At 49.8% G+C, this 21,622-nt stretch overlaps 1 protein-coding gene across 1 annotated transcript in view; it reads right to left on the bottom strand.

Annotated features, from left to right (window-relative positions):
• The window catches only part of MYO9B (myosin IXB), a 135,184-nt gene that overhangs the window by 37,297 nt on the left and 76,265 nt on the right, over nt 1-21,622 (bottom strand). Inside the window, 7 exon segments of the mRNA XM_030934887.1 lie at nt 2,350-2,554; nt 2,832-2,973; nt 7,405-7,526; nt 13,711-13,845; nt 14,371-14,487; nt 17,331-17,420; nt 19,672-19,801. Of these exon segments, the coding sequence (XP_030790747.1) occupies nt 2,350-2,554; nt 2,832-2,973; nt 7,405-7,526; nt 13,711-13,845; nt 14,371-14,487; nt 17,331-17,420; nt 19,672-19,801 (941 nt within the window).

The following is a 21,622-nucleotide window of genomic DNA, read 5'->3' as shown; positions in this document are numbered from 1 at the left end:
TGATCTGCCCACCTTGGCCTCCCAAAATCCTGGGATTATAGGCATGAGCCTCTGCGACACCCCCCCATATATATATATATTTTAATTGTTTACCAACAGGGTCTTGCTGCATTGCCTAGGCCGAGTGCAGTGGTGCGATCATGGCTCATGTAACCTCCAACTCCGGGGCTCAAGCAATCCTCCTGCCTCAGCCTCCCAAGTAGCCGGGGCTAGAGGCACATGCTGACACACATGACGAAGTTTCAACTTTTCTGAAGAGATGGGGTCTCACTATGTGGTCCAGGCTGGTCTCAAATAGCTGGCCTCAAGCGAGCTGCCTTGGCCTCCTAAAGTGCTAGGACTACCGCTGTGCACCATTGTACTGGGACAGTTTGACCCATCTTATTATTTATTTATTTACTTACTTTTTGAGACAGAGTCTTGCACTGTCGCCCGAGCTGGAGTATAGTGGCATGATCTCGGCTCACTGCAACCTCCGTCTCCCAGGTTTAAGTGATTCTCCTGCCTCAGCCTCCTGAATAGCTGGGATTACAGGTGCCTGCCATCGCGCCTGGCTAATTTTTTGTATTTTTAGTAGAGACGGGTTTCACTGTTGGCCAGGCTGGTCTCAACTGTCTGACCTAGTGGTCTACCCACCTCGCAAAAGTGCTGGGATTACAGCGTGAGCCACTGCGTCCAGCCTATTTATTTTTTGAGACGGAGTCTTGCTCTGTCATCCAGGCTGGAGTGCACTGGCATGATCTTGGCTCACTACAACCTCCGCCTCCTGGGTTCAAGCGATTCTCCTACCTCAGCCTCCCTGTGGTAGCTGGGACCACAGGCATGCACTACCATGCCTGGCTAATATTTGCATTTTTAGTACAGATGGGGTTTCACCATGTTGGTCAGGCTGGTCTTGAACTCCTGACCTCAAGCGATCGTCTGCATCAGCCTCCCAATGTGCTGGGATTTCAGGCGTGAGCCACTGCGCCTGGCAGACCGATCTTAAAAAGCAGCTCATCGGCCAGGCGCAGTGGCTCACGCCTGAAATCTCAGCACTTTGGGAGGCTGAGGCGGGCAGATCACGAGGTCAGGAGATCAAGACCATCCCGGCTAAAACAGTGAAACCCCGTCTCTACTAAAAATATAAAAAAATTAGCCGGGTGTGGTGGCAGGCGCCTGTAGTCCCAGCTACTCTGGAGGCTGAAGCAGGAGAATGGCATGAACCCGGGAGGCGGAGCTTGCAGTGAGCCAAGATTGCGCCACTGCACTTCAGCCTGGGCAACAGAGTGAGACTCCGTCTCTACACACACACACACACACAAAGCAGCTCATCACTCAAATTTGGGCAAAGTCGGGTTAACTGTGAAGTTCTGGATCCCCAAAACAGAGCACTGTCTATTTCCTATTTCTCATGAAAGCTTCATCCTTCCTCCTTTTCATCAAGCCCCTTCCGGAGACAGAAGCCACAGCTGATAACTGAAACTGAAGCTGAGGATGGAAAGTCGGAGCCCTTAGACCCGGGTGAGCCACTCAACCATGCAGGCCTCAGGTTGCTTGGGAAAAATGAGGACATAGCTTTCTGCCATCCTTCTATCAGCAACTCTATAGGGCTGACCCAAGTCTTGAGTGGATCAGGCACACCCCCTGCTTCAAACCATCTCTGTCTAGGACAGGGGAACAGAAATGTCCCTTTGAGGCTGGGTTCCCAGTAGAGAATGTTCAGATAAGAGAAGAGGCTGAGGCTGGGCGCAGTGGCTCACACCTGTAATCCCAGCACTTCATGAGTCAGAGGCAGGCGGATCATTTGAGGTCAGGAGTTCGAGACCAGGCTGGCCAACATGGCGAAACCCCATCTCTACTAAAAATACAAAAATTAGCCTGGTGCGGTCGCCTGTAGTCCCAGCTACTTGGAAGCCTGAAGCAGGAGAATCACTTGAACCCGAGAGGCGGAGGTTGCAGTGAGCCAAGATTGTGTCATTACACTAGTGCCTAGGCCAGAGAGAGAGAGACCTGTCTCTTAAAAAACAAAAAAAGAGCAAGAGAGAGAGAGAGAGAGAGAAAGAAGAGGGAGAGCACTAGGAAGAGCTACATTATCACAATCAGCAAACTCCCAGGGCCAGCAGATCAGGAGGCATCATTAGCAAAGGAGAGGCCCGATGGAGCTGCTGAGAGCATGCCCTGAGGTTAAATTACACTCGCAGGTCGAGTTTCTGTTCAGGGTGACGGGAACACTGCAGGTAGACAGGTGGAGTTCGCACAACATAATGAATGTACTAAGTGCCAATGAACTGTTCACTTTAAGATGAACTCAGGATGTGCCCCCCTCTCGATAGTGACGCTTGTGTGGGCTCACGCCCCAGCTCCCACCTGCAGCCTTTTCGGCCCTCTCGGCCCGCAGGTGTCCGGCCTCCCGAAGCACGGCCATGGCCCGGATAGCGGCCCGGAGCACGGCCCAGCGGAACACGGCCACAGGGTCCATGCCAATGAGCTCCCGCACATAGGAGCTGTCACTGCCCCGCAGCAGGGCCACGATGTCTGGCCGCATGTAGTCCATGTTCTTCTCCCGGAAGTCCTGGTGGGGGATGGATGTGGGCGGTCACTCGGGAATAGTCACCAGTGCCTACCAAAGACCCGGGGCTGGCGCAGGAAGGGCTGGTGATGGGGTAGGGTCCATCCTAAGCGTAAACGGCAGTTCTTGAGCTATGGATTCTTGGGCATTGGAGCCAGGGATTCGCGGTGGGTTCTGAGCACCCTGGAACCTCGCCCACAGGAGGATCCTCCCACTTGGAATTCTGGGCTGACTGTGGCTTCCCTCAGGCTTCTGACAACGGTGATGGGCAGACACCTACCTTGATCTGATATTTCACCTTCCCTGCGAAGTGCTGGATGATGAAGGCTGGCTCCATGACCGGGGTGCCCAGGAAGTACTTATTGTCCTCATGCTGCTGTTTGAACTTGGCCAGCAGGGTCTGGCTCGTGGCGTGGGGGAAGCTGGGAACAGAACACGGAACCTTTGCAGGCATGAACGGCGGCTGATTTACCTACTGTGTATTTTACCTTGCAGACCCCTGGTGCACGAGATGGGTGGGTGCATGGGGTGGGCAGAACAGTGAACTGGCACAAGGCTCTGTAAGCAAAGGGGTGGGTGAAGGAGCGAAGAAAAGAAGGAATGACAGTGAGCCTGCCTGCCTCATGCCGAACATGCTGGCAGAGGGCTGGGACACTGCTATCTGCATGCGCCTGCCTGCCTCATGCTGAACACGCTGGCGGAGGGCTGGGACTCTGCTCTCTGCGTCAGCACGCACAGCTGCAGCCTGGTACAAGGAGGCTGAGGGTGAAGTGACGCTCTCAAGGCTTCAGGATTTTTAAAACAAAAACATATTTTTTCCTTTGGAGACAGGGTCTCACTCTGTTGCCCAGGCTGGAGTATAGTGGTATGATCACAGCTCACTGTGGCCTTGACTTCCTGGGCTCAAGGGATCTTCCTGCCTCAGCTTTCTGAGTAGCTGGGACTATAGTACAATGTTTTTCTTTTTTTAAGAGAAGGGGTCTTGCTATGTTACCCAGGCTGGTCTTGAACTCCTGGCCTCAAGCGATCCTCCTGCCTCAGCCTCCCAAAGGACTAGGATTACAGGCGTGAGCCACCGTGCCCAGCCAGGGCTGCAGAATTAACATTGAGTAGCTCAGTGCCTGAGTGTGGGTGGCTCACTCTCTTTGTCCCCACATGGCTGTTTTCTAGGGGGTTTGGAGAGAGGTCGCTGACCAGGCTTGGTGGCATCTGCAAAGTCTGTCCCCTGGGAGGTCTGGATCTGTTACCCATCATAGGCAGCTCCTAAAAATAATCCTGGGCCCGAGTGACTTCTGGTCTTGGAGCCATTTGTACCCGAATGCCATAGCTTGGACAGGGGGTCCTTCTCCTGCACCACAGTTGGAAGGAGAGGCTGGGAGAGGAGGATGAAGCAGGGCTCTGTTGTGCTCCGGGGAGGGGGAGGTTGTGGGGGCAGAATAAGGGACTCCTTGTACCTGACTACTTCTACCTCCCAGGAGGGAAATGATGTTGTTGGTTTGGCAAACGCTGCCTGAGCCTGGCCCCACTTTTGAAAATAGAGGCAGCGGAATGCCTGTATTTTCATCGGGGGCTCCGTGTTAACGGGGCCAAGGAGGGGAGAGTCTGTAGCTACGAAACGTATCATTTCCAGGACTGTAAACAGGGTATGGAGTGTGAGGCATCTGCCTTGAGTGTCCCCCAAAACCCTCAGTCATTGAGATAGGTAATATTTTAGCACACTATTTCAGAAAATCTAAATCAATGTGCAAAAAGAAACAAAAAATTCCATGATGAGCAAAAATAGCAAGATTTTAAATAAAGAGACCTGAGCCTGCTGGGCTAGGCCCTGCCTCACAGGCTTCCCCTGAACTGGCCCTGGGAGTTTCCTGGTTGTGATGACGTAGCTCCTCCTACTGTCGTCTCTACTTTTTTTTTTTTTTTTTTAATTTTTAGAGTTGGGGTCTTGCTCTGTTGCCCAGGCTAGAATGCAATGGTGCAATCACAACTCACTGTAGTCTTGACTCTCTGGGCTCAAGTGATCCTCCTCCTCAGCCTCCTGAGTAGCTGGGACTATAGGTGCATGCCACTGTGCCCAGCTAGTTTATTTATTATTATTTTTTAGAGATGGGGTCTCACTATGGTGCCCAGTCTGGTCTTTAACTCCTGGTCTCAAGTGATCCTCCACCTTGGCCTCCTGAAGTGTTGAAATTAAAGGTGGGAGCCACCGCATCTGGCCCAAATGCTCTTATCTGAACATTCTCTACCTGGACCCCAGCCTCAAAGGGATGTGTCTGTCCCCCTGTCCTGGACAGAGACTAGGTTTGAGGCAGGGGATGTGCCTGATTCATTTGAGACTCTGGCCAGCCCCTTGGAGATGTCATTGGCAAGGGATGGGTCTGATAGAGTTGCTGATAAAACAGTATGTCCATATCTTAACCCCCACCCCCGCCAACTTTTGAATGTGACCTTATTTGGAAAATAGGGTCTTTGCAGGTGTAATTAGTTAAGATGAGGTCATCAGTGTGGGACCTAGTTCCATATGGATGGTGTCCTTCTAAAAAGAGAAGACAGGGTCAGGTGTAGTGGCTCACGCCTGTGGTGCCAGCACTTTGGGAGGTCAAGGTGAGAGGATCGCTTGAGCCCAGGAGTTCACGACTAGCCGGGCAACAAAGGGAGATTCCATCTCCACCAAAAAATTTTTTAACCAGCCCGGCCAACATGGTGAAAAAACCCCATCTCTACTAAAAATACAAAAATTAGCTGGGCATGGTGGCAAGGCACCTGTAATCCCAGCGACTCAGGAGGCTGAGACACAAGAATCGCTTGATCCTGGGAGGTGGGGGTTATACTGAGCTAAGATGATGCCAATTAACTTGAGCCAAGATGGTGCCACTACCCTCCAGTCTGGGCGACAGAGACTCCATCTCAAAAAATATAAAATAAAATAAAATAAAATAAAATAAAATAAAATAAAATAAAATAAAACGTAGCTGGGTGTGGTGGTGCATGCCTATAGTCTCAGGCACTTGAGAGACTGAGGCAGGAGGATGGCTTGAGCCTGAGAGGTCGAGGCTGCAGTGAACCAAGGCTGTGCCACTGCACTCCAGCCTGGGCAACAGAGCAAGAGCCTGTCTCATAAAAAAAAAAAAGAAAAGGAGGAGACAGGACTGAGAGATGAGAGATGGAGACACAGAGGGAAGAAGTCCATGTGAAGAGGGAGGCAGGGACTGCAGTGATGTGGCCAAAAGCCAAGGAAAGCCTGGACCCCCAGAAGCTGGAAGAGGCAAGGAAGGGCTTGGAGCCTCTGGAGGCAGCACAGCTCTGCTGACACTTTGACTTTAGACTTCCAGCTTCCAGAACCATAAGATAATAGATTCCTGTGGTTTTAAGAATTCCACCTCCTGGGTTCAAACGATTCTCCTGCCTCAGCCTCCCAAGTAGCTGGAATTATAAGCACCCGCCACTATGCCTGGCTAATTTTTGTAGTTTTAGTAGAGATGGGGTTTTGCCATGTTGGCCAGGCTGGTTAAAAATTTTTTTGTAGAGATGGAATCTTTTTTTTTGAGACAGAGTCTTGGTCTGTCACCCAGGCTGGAGTGCAATGGCGTGATCTCCTGTCACTGCAACCTCTGCCTCCCAGGTTCAAGCGATTCTCCTGTCTCAGCCTCCCGAGTAGCTGGGATTACAGGTATCTGCCACCATGCCTGGCTAATTTTTGTATTTTCAGTAGAGACGAGGTTTCACCATGTTGGCCAGGCTGGTCTCCCAACTCCTGACCTCAGGTGATCTGCCTGCCTCGGCCTCCCAAAGTGCTGGGATTACAGGCGTAAGCCAGTGTGCCCGGCCAAGATGGACTCTTTCTATGTTGCCCAGGCTGGTCTTAAACTCCTGGACTCAAGAGCCCACCTGGCTTGTAGTGATTCCTTAGGGGAGCCACAGGAAAGTAGTTCAGTACGTGTCATGTGACTTCACTAACTACAACTGGGTGACCCAGAATGAGACGCCTTATTGACCTTCCTGTCCGCCTTCACGGTGCCCTGCGGACTGCGGGGATGAGGGGGGAAGGCTCAGAAGTGAGTTCAGAGCCCGGCAGCATCTGGGTCCCAGTTCCACACACTGCGCTGCCCTTTGCAAGAACTTGCCAATCCTGTCTCTTGCTCCATTGCTCAGGCTGGAGTGCAGTGACACGATCACAGCTCACTGCAGCCTCGACCTCCTAGGCTCAAGCGATGCTCCTGCCTCAGCCTCCTGAGTAGCTAGGGTCACAGGTATGCCCCACCATGCCCGGGCCTGGTCTCTATTTTCTAGATACAGGTCCATAATCCTTTGCTGAAAACTCCTGGCGGATGTGCCTCAAGTGTACAAATTAATCACATGTGTTGATGTTTTCAGTGAGGTGTTTGTGCATTTTGCACACACAAGCTTGGGTTTTGTGGTCACGTGAAACTGAATAGACACATGTTCTCAGGACAAGGCCTGGTGTGGTGGCACACGCCTGTAATCCCAGTACTCTGGGATGCCGAGGCGGGAAGATCCCTTGAGCTCAAGAGTTCGAGACCAGCCTGGACAACATGAGGAAACCCTGTTGCTACAAAGAAATAGAAAAATTAGCCGGGCATGGTGGTGTGACCCTGTAGTCACAACTATTGGAGAGGCTCACGTCGGGGGATCACTTGAGCCCAGGAGGTTGAGGCTGCAGTGAGCTATGATTGCACCACTACACTCCAGCCTGGGTGACAGAGTGAGACCCTGTCTCAAAAATAAAAAGGAGTTTTTGGGAAAGTCTGGATTTGGGGTAAGGCTCTGGGGGCTGCAGAACCCGACCCAGTGCCCATGTGTAGATGTGCCGGGACGGATGGGGTGTGGACACTCACTTGCTCTCCTCGTCCAGCAGGTAGAAGAGGCCCGTGGGCTTCTTGCTGATGAGATGGATGCAGCCGACATTGTCTGTGTAGCCGATGTTGTGCCACGTGATCCCCTCGCCCTGATATTCCTCCTGCAGGGGTGGTGTGGGGTCAGTAAGTTTCTTATCTCCCAGATATATAATATCTACATAACATGTATTGCATACAGGTCCAGTATCCCTAATCTGAAAATCTGAAATGCTTCAAAATCGGAAGCTTTTTAAATTGATGCGTGGCTTAAAATTAACTCTAATAGAGCAGGGCACGGTGGCTCACGCCTGTAATCCCAGCACTTTGGGAGGCCAAGGTGGGTTGATCACCTGAGGTCAGGAGTTTGAGAACAGCTTGACCAACAGAGTGAAATCCCATGTCTACTAAAGACACAAAATTAGCCAGGCACAGTGGCACATGCCTGTAATCCTAGCTACTAAGGAGGTCGAGGCAGGAGAATCGCTTGAACCTGGGAGGTGGAGGTTGCAGTGAGCCAAGATTGCGCCATTGGTCCTACTCTAGCCTGGGCAACAAGAGCAAAACTCGGTCTCAAAAAAAAAAAAAAAAAAGCCGGGGGCGGTGGCTTAAGCCTGTAATCCCAGCACTTTGGGAGGCCGAGACGGGCGGATCACGAGGTCAGGAGATCGAGACCATCCTGGCTAACACCATGAAACCTCGTCTCTACTAAAAAAGTACAAAAAACCAGCTGGGCGAGGTGGCGGGCGCCTGTAGTCCCAGCTACTCGGGAGGCTGAGGCAGGAGAATGGCGTAAACTCGGGAGGCGGAGCTTGTAGTGAGCTGAGATCCGGCCACTGCACTCCAGCCTGGGCGACAGAGTGAGACTCCATCTCACAAAAAAAAAAAAAGCTCTAATACACTTAATTTAATACTATATATCCAAAATGTGATCATGTTAACATGTAACTGACATAAAAAGTAACTGAGAGGCCGAGGTGGGAGGATCGCTTGAGGCCAGGAGCTCAAGACCAGCCTGGACAATATAGCAAGATCTTGTCTGTGCAAAAAATAAAATACAGGCTGGTTGCGGTGGCTCACGCCTGTAATCCCAGCACTTTGGGAGGCCGAGGCGGGCAGATCACAAGGTCAGGAGATTGAGACCATCCTGGCTAACATGGTGAAACCCAGTCTCTACTAAAAATACAAAAAAAAAAACTAGCCAGGCATAGTGGCGGGCACCTGTAGTCCCAGCTACTCGGGAGGCTGAGGTAGGAGAACGGCGTGAACCCAGGAGGCAGAGCTTGCAGTGAGCCGAGATCGCACCACCACACACCAGCCTGGGCGACTGAGCAAGACTCCGTCTCAAAGAAAAAGAAAAAATAAATAAAAATAAAATATAAAACATAAAAAAAAACCAGCCAGGTGTAGTGGCACATACCAGTAGTCCTAGGTACTTGGGAGGCTGAGGCAGGAGGATGGCTTCAGCCCAGGAATTTGAGACCAGCCTGGGCAATATAGCAAGACTCCATCTCAAAAAAAAAAAAAAAAAAAAAAAAAAAAAAAATCCAAAACTTTTGGACTGCCAATGTTATGTGATGCTCAAAGACTATGCTCATTGAAGCATTTCAGATTTTGGGTTTTCAGATTTGGGATGTTCAACCAGTAAGTATAACACAAATATTGAAAAATCTGAAAAAATCCCAAACTTGAGACCCTTCTTGTCCCGAGCAGTTTGGATAAGGGATCCCCACATGGTAGGAACATATTTGTGTATCAACAGGCATGTTTACATGTAAATGTATCTGCATGCATGTATTCTTTGCAGCACTACGCACAATAGCAGAGAAATGGAAGTAACCTAAATGCCCATTAATGGATCAAGAAAATGTGGTGCATATACATCAAGGAATACTACCCAGCCATAAAAAAGGAAAGAGGTCATGTCCTTTTCAGGAACATGGATGGAGCTGGAGGCCATTATCCTTAGCACACTAACGCAGGAACAGAAAACCAAATACTGCATGTTCTTGTTTATAAGAGGGAACCAAATGATGAGAACACATGGACACATAGAGGGGAACAACACACACTGGGGCCTACTGGGGGTGGAGGGTGGGAGGAGGGAGAGGATCAGGAAAAATAACTAATGGGTACTAGGCTTAATATCTGGGTGATGAAATAATCTGTGCAACAAACCCCCATGACACAAATTCACCTACATAACAAACCTGCACATGTACTCCTGAACTTAAAAGTGAAAAAAAATACATAAATATATCAATAACAAAATGCATATGAGTACATCAATATGAATACATTAATAGTTATATAAACATACTAGATAAACGAATGATTGTAAACAGGAAACAAAAATGCACATTCTCAAATACTGACCACAGCTTGGTGCTTTAAATATCACACTTAAGGGCTGGGCATGGTGGCTCATGTTTGTAATCCCAGCACTTTGAGAGGCTGAGGCGGGCAGATCACCTGAGGTCAGGAGTTCAAGACCAGCCTGGCCAACATGGTAAAAACCTGTCTCTACTAAAAATACAAAAATTAGCCAGGTGTGGTGGCGCATGCCTGTGATCCCAGCTACTGGAGAGGCTGAGGCAGGAGAATTGCTAGAACCTGGGAGGTGGAGATTGCATTGAACTGAGATTGCACCATTGCACTCCAGCCTGGGTGACAGGGCAAGACTCTGTCTCAAAAAAAAAGAAAAAAAAAAAAAAATCACACTTTAAATCATCTAGAGGTTGGCAAACTTTCTCTGTAACGGGCCAGATAGCACCTTATGAATCAGATACTATCTGCTGCAACTAACAGCTGTGATGTGAAAATAGCCACAGATGATAATATAAACCAATGCTAATAAAGCTTTATTTATAAAGACAATTTGTGGGACTGGATTTGACCCATAGGCTGTGGTTTGCTGGCCCCTGCTCCAGAGCTATGTTGTCCAACAGGAATCTTCACATTTTCTTTTTTTCTTTTAAGAGATAGGGTCTCACAGTGTTGCCTACACTGGAGAGCGGTGGTGCAATCATAGCTCACGGTAGCCTCAAACTCCTGGGTTCGAGTGATCCACTTGCCTCAGCCTCCCCAGTAGCTAGGACTACAGGCATGTGCCACTATGCCTGGTTAATAAAAAAATTTTTTGGCCAGGCACAGTGGCTCACGGCTGTAATCCCAGCACGTTGGGAGGCCGAGGCGAGCGAATCACAGGGTCAGAAGATTGAGACCATCCTGGCTAACACAGTGAAACCCCGTCTCTACTAAAAAAACAAAAATTAGCCAAACGTGGTGGCGGGTGCCCGTAGTCCCAGATACTCAGGAGGCTGAGGCAGGACAATGGCGTGAACCCGGGAGGCGGAGCTTGCAGTGAGCCGAATTTGCGCCACTGCACTCCAGCCTGGGCAACAGAGCGAGACTCCATCTCAAAAAATAAAATAAAATAAAAATAAAATAAATAAAAAATAAAATAAAATAAAATAAAAATTTTTTGGCAGAAACTCTGTCTCAATTTTTTTTTTAAGTGACAGGGTCTTGCTCTGTTGCCCAGTATGGAGTACAGTGGTGTGACCATAGGTCACTGCAGCCTTGAACTCCTGACGTCAAGCAATCCTCTTACTTTGGCTTCCCAAAGCACTGGTTTGTTAGCATTAGCCACGATGCCCAGCCTCAAATTTTCTAATAATCACATGTAAAAAGTAAAAGAATAGGTGAAATTAATTTTTTTTTTTTTTTTTTGAGACAGGGTCTCGTTCTATCACCCAGGCTGGAGTACAGTGGCACAACTGTAGCTCATTGCAGCCTCGACCTCCTGGGCTCAAGTAATCCTCCCACCTCAGCCTCCTCAGTAGCTGGGACTACAGCTATGTGCCTCTGTGAATAGCTCAAAATTAACTTTAATAATACACTTAATTTAACCCTGTATATCTAAAATGTGATCACGTTAATGTGTAATTGACATAAAAAATGACTGAGAGGCCAATGTGGGAGGATCACTTGAGGCCAGGAGTTCAGGACCAGCCTGGGCAACATAGCAAGACCCTGTCTCTACAAAAAATAAAACCAAAAAACTAGCTGGTTGTGGTGGTGTGCAACTATAGTCTCAGCTACTCGGGAGGCTATGGTGGTAGGATCATCTAAACCTCAGTGTTCAAGGCTACAGTGAGCTACTGAGACAGTGTATGTTCTTTTTTCTCACACGCTAAGTCTTCACAATTTAGTGCGTGTGTCACCCTTCCTGCACAACTTAATTCTGACCAGCTACACTCCCAAATGATTCACTGCCAAAAAGCTTAATAGGAAAATCAGCTGGATATTTACATAAGCCTGCCAGTTTCATTTTCCCATCAGAATCATCAATGTGAAGGAGAAGACATGAATAAGGATGGTTGACTATTTAGCTGTGAAAAGACACGTCAGGGCCAGGCGCGGTGGCTCATGCCTGTAATCCCAGCACTTTGGGAGGCCAAGGTGGGCAGATCGCCCGAGATCAGGAGTTTGAGACAAGCCTGGCCAGCAGGGTGAAACCCCATCTCTAGTAAAAACACAAAAAAATTAGCGGGGCGTGGTGGCGCGTGCCTATAGTCCCAGCTACTCGGGAGGCTGAGGCAGGAGAATCGCTTGAACCAGGGAGGCAGAGGTTGCAGTGAGCCAAGATCATGCCACTGCTCTCCAGCCTGGGTGACAGAGACAGACTCCATCTCCAAAAAAAAAAAAAAAAAAAAAAAAAAAAAAAAAAAAAAGACACGTCAGATAGGTTATCAATGTCTTTGAGCTAAGCAAATCCTTAAAAGGCAGCCCTGTTTCTCTCTCATAAAAAAGATTTTGTTTGGACAGAGAAGCCCCCAAATGAACTGTGGCTCAAAACATCCCTGACATTTGCCTCATTCCGGGCTGGGTGGGTTTTCTTAAATTTTCCTTCTGACTGAGAAAAATTCTGCGGCAAGTTCACCAATGATCTGGGCCTCCAGGGAGATTCCGGTTCTAGCTCAGTCTGTTTTCCCTTTGGGCTGGGTGTGCAACAACATGGTATTTCCTTATAAAATGCTGCAGCTGTTATGGAAAACAGTATGGTGGCTCTTCAAAAAAGTTAAAAACAGAATTACCATACGATCCAGCAAGTCCACTTCTGGGTATATACCCGAAAGAATTGAAAGCAGTGTCTTGAAGAGATATTTGCACACCCATGTTCAAAAAAGCATTATGCACGATAGCCAAAAGCTGGAAGCAACCCAAGTGTCTACTGAAGGATGGATGAACAAAATGTGGTACATCCAGAAAATGGAATATTACACAGCCTTGAAAAAGAAGGAAATTCTGACACATGCTACCATGTGGATGAACCATGAGGACTTTATACTATGTGAAATAAGCCAGTCACAAAAAGACAAATAATGTCTAATTTCACTTATATGAGGCACTTAGTCAAAAATGATAGAGACAGAAAGTAGAATGGGCCAGGCATGGTGGCTCACAACTGTAATCCCAAGCACTTTGGGAGATAGAGGTGGGCAGACTGCTTGTGCTCAGGAGTTCGAGACTAGCCTGGGCAACATGGCAAAATCTTGTCTCTACAAAAAATACAAAAATTAGCCAGGCATGGTGGTGTGCACCTGTGGTTTCAGCTACTCGGGAGGCCGAGGAAGGAGGATCACTTGAGCCTAGGAGTTTGAGGCTGCGGTAAGCTATGATTATACCACTCTAGCTGGGTGACAGAGCAAGACCCTGTCTCAAAAAAAAAAAAGGGGGTCGGGCGCGGTGGCTCAAGCCTGTAATCCTAGCACTTTGGGAGGCCGAGACGGGCGGATCACGAGGTCAGGAGATCGAGACCATCCTGGCTAACACGGTGAAACCCCGTCTCTACTAACAAATAGAAAAAACTAGCCGGGCGAGGTGGCGGGCGCCTGTAGTCCCAGCTACTCGGAGGCTGAGGCAGGAGAATGGCGGTAAATCCGGGAGGCGGAGCTTGCAGTGAGCTGAGATCCAGCCACTGCACTCCAGCCCGGGCGACAGAGCGAGACTCCGTCTCAAAAAAAAAAAAAAGAAAGGGGAATGGTGAGTTCAGGGCTTGCAGGAGGGGGAATGGGGAATGAGTGTTTCATGGGGACAGTCTCAGTTTGGCAAAATGAAAGAGTTCTGGAGATGTATGGTGGTGGTGTTTGCGTAACTGTGAATGTGTGAATGCACTTACCGCCGCTGAACTGAATATTTACAAATGGTTAAGATTTGTAAATTTACAAATGGTTAAGATGGTAAATTTCACGTGATGTCTGGTTTACCAAGTTCAAAAAATTGACAAAAAAGCCCTTTCCGCACCTGCTCCAGCTTGAAGATGTGCTGGTTGAAGTAATACTGTAGCTGCTCATTGGCGTAGTTGATACAGAACTGCTCGAAGCTGTTCCTCTCGAAGTCTTCAAATCCAAAGATGTCCAGGACCCCGATGGACAGGCACTAGGAGAGACAGAGAAAATGGTCACTACCCGCAGGTGCCCGCCGCGGGAGCCAGCCTTCATGAGAGGGGCTGGCTCTACAGGCTGTGACCTGTTAGGTCCTGAGTCCCTGCTGCTCGGCAGAACACTTTGCCATTACCAGCATGGAATCCATACTTTTTTTTTTTTTTTTGAGGCAGGGTCTTGCTCTGTTGCCCAGGTTGGAGTGCAGTGGCGCCACCACAGCTCACTGCAGCCTTGACCTCCTGGGCTCAAGCAATCCTTCTGCCTCAGCCTCCTGAGTAGCTGGGACCATAGGTGCATGTCAGATTCTGTCATTTTTGAATAAGGGGACCTGTTTTCATTCTGCCCTGGGCCTGTTGAATTTTGTAGCCTGTCCTGTTCCCTGGTCCTGCCTGTTGGGGGAAACAGCCTCTTGACTGCAGATGCCTCGGTTCCGGATGTTCTGGGTTGCCCACCAAGGATGTTGGTAGTGAGGATGTGGCCTCCCCTGACCTGGCTTGAGGGAGCAAATGGGGGCACTCACCGAGACTGCCTCTTCCACGTCCTTCTTGTTGAGGAGTGCGTGGTTGATCCGCAGCACAATCCAGTCGAACAGGGCGCTGTACAGAGACTTGGCCATGGAGTCGCGGGCAGTGATGGCCTATGGACACAGAGCGGGTGGCTCACCTCTAGCATGGCAGGCGCTGCACTGGAGTCTTGCTCTGTCGCCCAGGCTGGAGTGCAGCGGCACGATCTCGGCTCATTGCAACCTCCACCTCCTGGGTCAAGCAATTCTCCTGTCTCAGCCTCCCAGGTAGCTGAGATTACAGGTGAGCACCACCATACCTGGCTAATTTTTGTATTTTTACTAGAGATGGAGTTTCACCATGTTGGCCAGGCTGGTCTCAAACTTTGACCTCAGGTGATCCGCCTGTCTTGGCCTCCCAAAGTCCTGTGATTACAGGCATGAGCCACTGTGCCTGGCCAAGATGGCCCTTGGTATTTTTTTTTTTTGACACAGGGTCTCACTCTGTTGTCCAGGCTGAAGTGCACTAGTGTAATCTTGGCTCACTGCAAACTCCACTTCCTGGGCTCAAGCGATCTTCCTGCCTCAGCCTCCTGTGTAGCTCGGGCTACAGGCACACAACACCACACCTGGTTAATTTTTACTTTTTTTTTTTTTTTGTTCTGTCACCCAGGCTGAAGTATAGTGACACAGTCTTGGCTCACTGCAACCTCTGCCTCCTGGGTTCAAGCGATTCTCTAGCCTCAGCCTTCTGAGTAGCTAGGATTACAGGCAGGTACAACTGTGCCTGGCTAATTTTTGTATTTTTAGTAGAAATGGGGTTTTGCCATGTTGGCCAGGCTGGTCTCAAACTCATGGCCTCAAGCGATCTGCCCACCTCGGCCTCCCAGTGCTGGGATTACAGGCATGAGCCACTGTGCCTGGCCTTACTTTTTAATTTTATTGTGGAGACGAGGGTCTCACTATGATTCCAAGGCTGGACTCGAACTCCTGGGCTCAAGCAAGCCTTCTGCCTTGGCCTCCCTAAGTGTTGGAATTACAGGCGTGAGCCACTGCAACTAGCCAAGGTGGTCTCTGTCAACATTTGACTCATCCAACACACACCTTTCCCCGTCCTGGAGGACGTGCCTGCACACTGAGGCGTTAACAGACCCAGCGACCTCTGGAATGGCCGCTGAGGCCTTTCCATACACTCCTCAGAGCAACCAAAATTGTTGCTGAGTGAGGAACTTGGGCTCAGGGAGGGGGTGGGGCGTGCAATTGTGGTAGAACCAGCAAGGAGGGTCTAACTAACTTCAGGCCCCTTGCTCTTCCAGGGGCACCATGTGGCTGTCACCGTGTGCATCAAAGCTCTTTTGTGGCCAGGCGTGGTGGCTCACGCCTATAATCCCAGTACTTTGAGAGCCAAGGCGGGTGGATACCCCGTCTCTACTAAAAATGCAAAAAAAAAAAAAAAAAAAAAAAGTCTGGGCACGGTGGCTCAAGCCAGTAATCCCAGCATTTTGGGAGGCCAAGGCGGATGGATCACCTGAGGTCAGAAGTTCGAGACCAGCCTGACCAGCATGGTGAAACCCTGTCTCTACTAAAAATACAAAATTAGCCGGGTGTAGTGGCACATGCCTGTAATCCCAGCTGCTCAGGAGGCTGAGGCAGGAGAACTGCTTGAACGCAGGAGAAGGAAGTTGCAGTGAGCCGAGACTGTGCCATTGCATTCCAGCCTGGGCAACAAGAGCGAAATTCTGTCTCAAAAATAAAATAAAAATAAAAATGCAAAAATAATTAGCCAGGCCTCATGGTGCACACCTGTAATCCAAGCTACTCAGCAGGCTGAGGCATGAGAATCACTTGAACCCGGGAGGCGGAGGTTGCAGTGAGCCGAGATAGTGCCACTGCACTCCAGCCTGGGCGAGAGTGAGACGTTATCTCAAAAAAAAAAAAAAAAAGCTCTTAAGGTCTAATCTATATAGAATAAATTGTCTTTTTTTTTTTTTTCACATATTCAGGTTGCAGCTCTGACAGATGTATTCAGCGGCAGACGATCTAGAATGTATCCCCTTCGTTTTGCATTTCTTGGGTGTCAAGGAAATGGAGCCACACAGAATGCAGCCCCTGCCTGGTGCCTTTGGCTCTACATGGAGCCTCTCGGGGGCACTAGTGCTGCCCGGGTCTTGGGTGATGTGCAGCAACTTCCTGGCAACATCACGTGATGCGCTGGACCCATGTGGGTTCAGAATGTCCCCTGTGCCTGTTTGAAATGCCACAGCAGCTTCCCATCGGGTGAGGGGTTAAAAATCCCCATCGTGACTAGGTACTTTCCTGTTGTTAAACAAGCTGCAAGTGATCCTGCTCTTGAGATGCAAAAATGCAAGAGAAATACAGCACAGAGAAAACATCCAGGCTGCGGCAAAGACCACAGGGAGGCACCTTAACAAGGTTTAGAGTCACAGGCTTGAGACTTACAGGCTGGGAGTTACATAAGAGTAGTCAGTGTCATGTTCCAGAGTCCAGGGATGGGCATATTTTTTTCTGGAAGGGACCAGGGAGTCATTATTTTTGGCTTTGGGGCCTGATGTTCTCTGTCGCAACCGCTCTGCTTAGCTGCTATGGCCCCAAAGCAGTCTTAGGTGGTATGTAAATGAATGGGTATGGCCATGTGCCAATAAAACTTTATTAGCAAAACCAGGTGGAAGGCTGGAGCTGGCCAGCTATTGCTGGTGAGAACCAGCACGCACACGGAACATCTAAAAACACAGAGATGAATGCATGTAGCTCAAGTTCCAGCCTGAGGGCCATGGTTTGCCTCCCAGGCTGACTTGTGCCACACCTGAACTCACATGACAATCACAGGCACTGCCTGGGTTCCATTCTAGCATTTCAGGGACAGGAACGGACGGCCCACTCACCCCAGCTCTTTCCAAAGACCATTCCCACTTGGGTTTTGGGGTCTGGCACTCTGTGAGTGCCTGGGCAGTGCTCACCTCGCTGAGGCTGTAGGGAAGGATGAGCTTGTCGTTGACGGTCACTGTTTTTCTTTTGGTCAGAACCTCCACCAAGATTTCTCGCTTCACCTGTTTGGAGGTCAAGGAGAGGGAGAAGGAAAAGGGAGATGGAGGGCTTATCAGGCATGTTCTAGTGTCACTGAGGCAAGGCCCGGAGCCTGAGGTAGCTGGGAGACAGACCCTCAGCAGCCGGGCCTGGAAGTGGGCCGTGAAGCCTGCCCACCCACCTGCGATGTGCTGGCATTTTTTTTTTTTTTTTTTTTTTTTTTTTGAGACAGAGTCTCACTCTGTTGCCCAGGCTGGAGTTCAGTGGTACAATCCTGGCTCACTGCAACTTCCGCCTCCCGGGTTCAAGCAATTCTCCTGCCTCAGTCTCCCCAGTAGCTGGGATTACAGGTGCCCACCACCACACCCAGCTAATTTTTGTATTTTTAGTAGAGATGATGTTTCTCCACACTGGCCAGGTTGGTCTCAAACTCCTGACCTCGGGTGATCCGCCTACCTGGGCCTCCCAAAGTGCTGGGATTACAGGCATGAGTCACCGTGCGTGGCCTGCAATGTGCTGTTTTACACCTGGCAGGTTTCAGAATTCCCACATAGCATGGGCTTGCCGGATGCTCATGTTCCGTGGCCCGGGTATGTGCGTGCACAGGCCTTATGTGAGTGCGAGCCGCGGGTCCAGGTGGCGCCTGGTGACCAGCACTCACTGCTTTGCCTGTTGGAGCTGGTGGTTCCCATCCATTGCACAGGGGCTGGGCTTAGACCTTACCTAGACAGCCGACATGCTCATCTCTCCCCAAACTGCCAAGCTACCTTTCTGAGCTGGTGGTCTCTGCCTACCAGCAGCAAGAGTGGGGAATAAGCGGGGGCCTTCTCTCTCTCTTTTTTTTTTTTTAGATGGAGTCTTGCTCTGTCGCCCAGGCTGGAGTGCAGTGGCGCAATCTTGGCTCACTGCAACCTCTGCCTCCCGGGTTCAAGCGATTCTCCTGTCTCAGCCTCCTGAATAGCTGGGACAACAGGTGTGTGCCACCATGCTCAGTTAATTTTTGTATTTTTAGTAGAGATAGGGTTTCTCCATACTGGTCAGGTTTTGGGGCCTGATGTTCTCGAACTGGTCTTGAACTCCTGACCTTAGATGATCCACCTGCCTCAGCCTCCCAAAGTGCTGGGATTACAGGCGTGAGCCATCGTGCCCGGCTGGCAGGGGCTTTCTCTGAATATCCCAGCAGATGCTCACATATCCCCAAGAACTCCACAGAAGCTGGGGCTCCTGTACCAATAATGGAACACTAAGCATAAATGGAATAAAAAAACAAAAGACGGGTAGGGTTCCTCGGCCTCACTGCCTTTTGCACTTGGGGCTGGATAATTCTCCGGGGGGGGCTGTCCTGTGCACTGCGGGCTGTTGAGCAGCATCCATGGCCTCTACCTAGCAGATGCCAGGAGCAACCCAGAGTATGGCAACCAGAAAGGTCTCCAGACATTGCCCAGTGTGTCCTGGGGGCACAATTGCCCCTGGCTGAGAACCAGGGGAGGAGGAAGGGACGGCAGGTCCAATGAGAAAATGATCAAACCAGAATTTTTTGTTTTTTAAGAGACGGGGCCTTACTCTGTCACTCACCCCAGCTGGAGGGCAGTGGCACGATCACAGCTCACTGCAGCAGTGAACTCCTAGGCTCAAGTAATCTTCCTGCCTTGCCCCCTGGGAAGCTGGGATTACAGGGGCACACCATCAACACCTGCACGCAGCCCCAAGCTGTAGTTTTTTTCTTTCTTTTTTTTTTTTTTTTTTTTCTTTGAGACAGAGCGTCGCTCTGTCGCCCAGATTGGAGTGCAGTGGCGCAATCTTGGCTCACTGCAGCCTCTGCCTCCCAGGTTCAAGTGATTCTCGTGCCTCTGCCTCCTGAGTACCTTAGACTATAGGCACGTACCACCATGCCTGGCTAATTTCTTTTTGTATTTTTAGTAGAGATGGGGTTTCACCATGTTAGCCAATCTGGTCTTGAACTCCCAACCTCAGTTGATCCTCCCACCTCGGCCTCCCAAAGTGCTGGGACTACAGGTGTGAGCCATCACACCTGGCCCCTGAGCTGTAGTTTCAGAGAGGGTTTCACTTGAAGGTGGGAGGAGGAGATGCCCCCATCCACAGAGCTCATCAGAAATGAGGAAGCAACACTGTAGAGATGATAGCGGAAGACGTAAGGTCCTGGTTGATGAAACCTCAGCCTACACAGGAAGTTGTGGGTATGGTCCCTCGTATTGAGAGATAGCCAGCAGCCCTGAGTCAGGCCTCAGGAGGGACAGAGATGGCGATCAGTACCTTCAGAAGCTGCGACAGGGTGTCCAGCACCTCGGGCGGACCGACCTCCAACCCTTCCTCTCGGCCTGTAGCTCTCTTCTTGTAAGTGACGTTGCCTAGGTACAGGATGGCCGAGAGGACGGCAAAAATCCTGGGAAAGAAAAGGCACTCACATTTGGGCAGTTTCTACATTCCCAAGACATCAGATACTTCCAGGGAACTGGGCTGAATCCATAAAACCAGCAAATTTTGTTCAGAACGCATGAAGTTGGAAAAATATCTAAGGCCTCTGTTGAAGACTGCCTCTGTGGAATGTGACTTTGCAGACAGTTACCTTTTTCCTGAGATTTGATCTGGCTCCGTCGCCCAGGTTGGAGTGCAGTGACACAATCATAGCTCACTATAACCTCCAACTCCGGGGCTCAAGTGATTCTACTGCCTCAGGCTCCTGAGTAGCTGGTACTACAGGCCACCACATTTGGCTAATTTAAAAACATATTTTTAAAGGGACGGACTCTTGCTATGTTGCCCAGGCTGGTCTCAAACTCCTGGTCTCAAGTGATCCTCCTGCCTTGGCCTCCTGAATACCCGGGATTACTGGCATGAGCCACTGCACCTGGCTAGACAGCTATTTTCTCTCTTTATGAAACAGGGTCTCACACTGTCACCCAGGCCGGAGTGCAGTGGCACAATCACGGCTCACTGCAGCCTCAACCTCCCTTGGCTCAGGTGAGCCTCCTACCTTAGCCTCTTGGGTAGCTGGAACTATAGGTTTGCACCACCATGCCTGGCTAGTGAAACTGTTTTTTTTTAAAAAAAGTGTGTACAGATCCCTCTAACTAGCCTCCAGACCAAGAAATAAAACATTCCAAGTCCTGGATCCTGGAGTCCCCCAACCCCAGAGGAACCACTGTCCTGATGTCTAATGCTGTCTGTGAACTTGATGGGATGTCTGGCCAGTCACTGGCTATGTTGTCCAGGCTGGAGTCCACTGGCTATTCAGAGGTGCTTTTTTTTTTTTTTTTTTTTTTGAGACAGAGTCTTGCTCTGTCGCCCAGGCTGGAGAGCATTGGCACAATCTCGGCTCACGGCTGCCTCTGCCTTCCGTGTTTAAGTGATTCTCGTGCCTCAGCCTCCTGAGTAGCTGGGATTACAGGCGTGTACCACCATGCCTGGCGAATTTTTCATATTTTTAGTAGAGATGGAGTTCCGCCATGTTGCCCAGGCTGGCCTTGAACTCCTGAGCTCAGGCAATCCACCTGCCACGGCCTCCCAAAGTGTTGGGATCACAGGCGTGAGCCACTGCGTCCAGGCCAGAGGTGCCATCTTAGCTCACTGTAGCTGTGAACTTCTGGGCTCAAGTGATCCTCCCAATTCAGCCTCCCAAGTAGCTGGGACTACAGGTGTGTGCCACCATGCCTGGATAATTAAAAAAAAAAATAAATAGATGGGGTCTTGCTATGTTACCCAGGTTGGTCCCAAACTCCTGGTCTCAAGCGATCTTCCTGCCTTGGCCTCCCAAATAGCTGGGATAACAGGCGTGAGCCACCATGCCTGGTTTAAAAAAATTTAAATTGCTGGGCTCGGTGGCTTGTGCTTATAATTCCAGCATGCTGGGAGGCTTATGCAGGTGGATGGCTTGAGTCCAGGAATTCAAAATTAGCCTGGGCAACATGAGGAAACCCTGTCTCTACAAAAAATCGTCCGGGTGTGGTGGCACGCGCCTGTAGTCCCAGCTACTTGGCAGGCAGAGGTGGGAGGATCACCTGAACCAGGGGAGGTCAAGGCTGCAGTGAGCCATGATCTCACCACTTCACTCCAGCTTAGGTGAAAGAGTGAGACCCCACCTAAAAAAAAAAAAAAACTGTAGTAACATAAGCATAATATGAAATTCACTACCTTAACTTCTTTGATTTTTAGAGACAGGGTCTTGCTCTTTTGCCTGGGCTGAAATGAAGTGGTACAATCCTAG

This window comes from Rhinopithecus roxellana, chromosome 8, assembly GCF_007565055.1.
Source record: "Rhinopithecus roxellana isolate Shanxi Qingling chromosome 8, ASM756505v1, whole genome shotgun sequence".
Classification (NCBI taxonomy): Eukaryota; Metazoa; Chordata; class Mammalia; order Primates; family Cercopithecidae; genus Rhinopithecus; species Rhinopithecus roxellana.
This window is presented reverse-complemented; position numbering and strand designations above follow the sequence as displayed.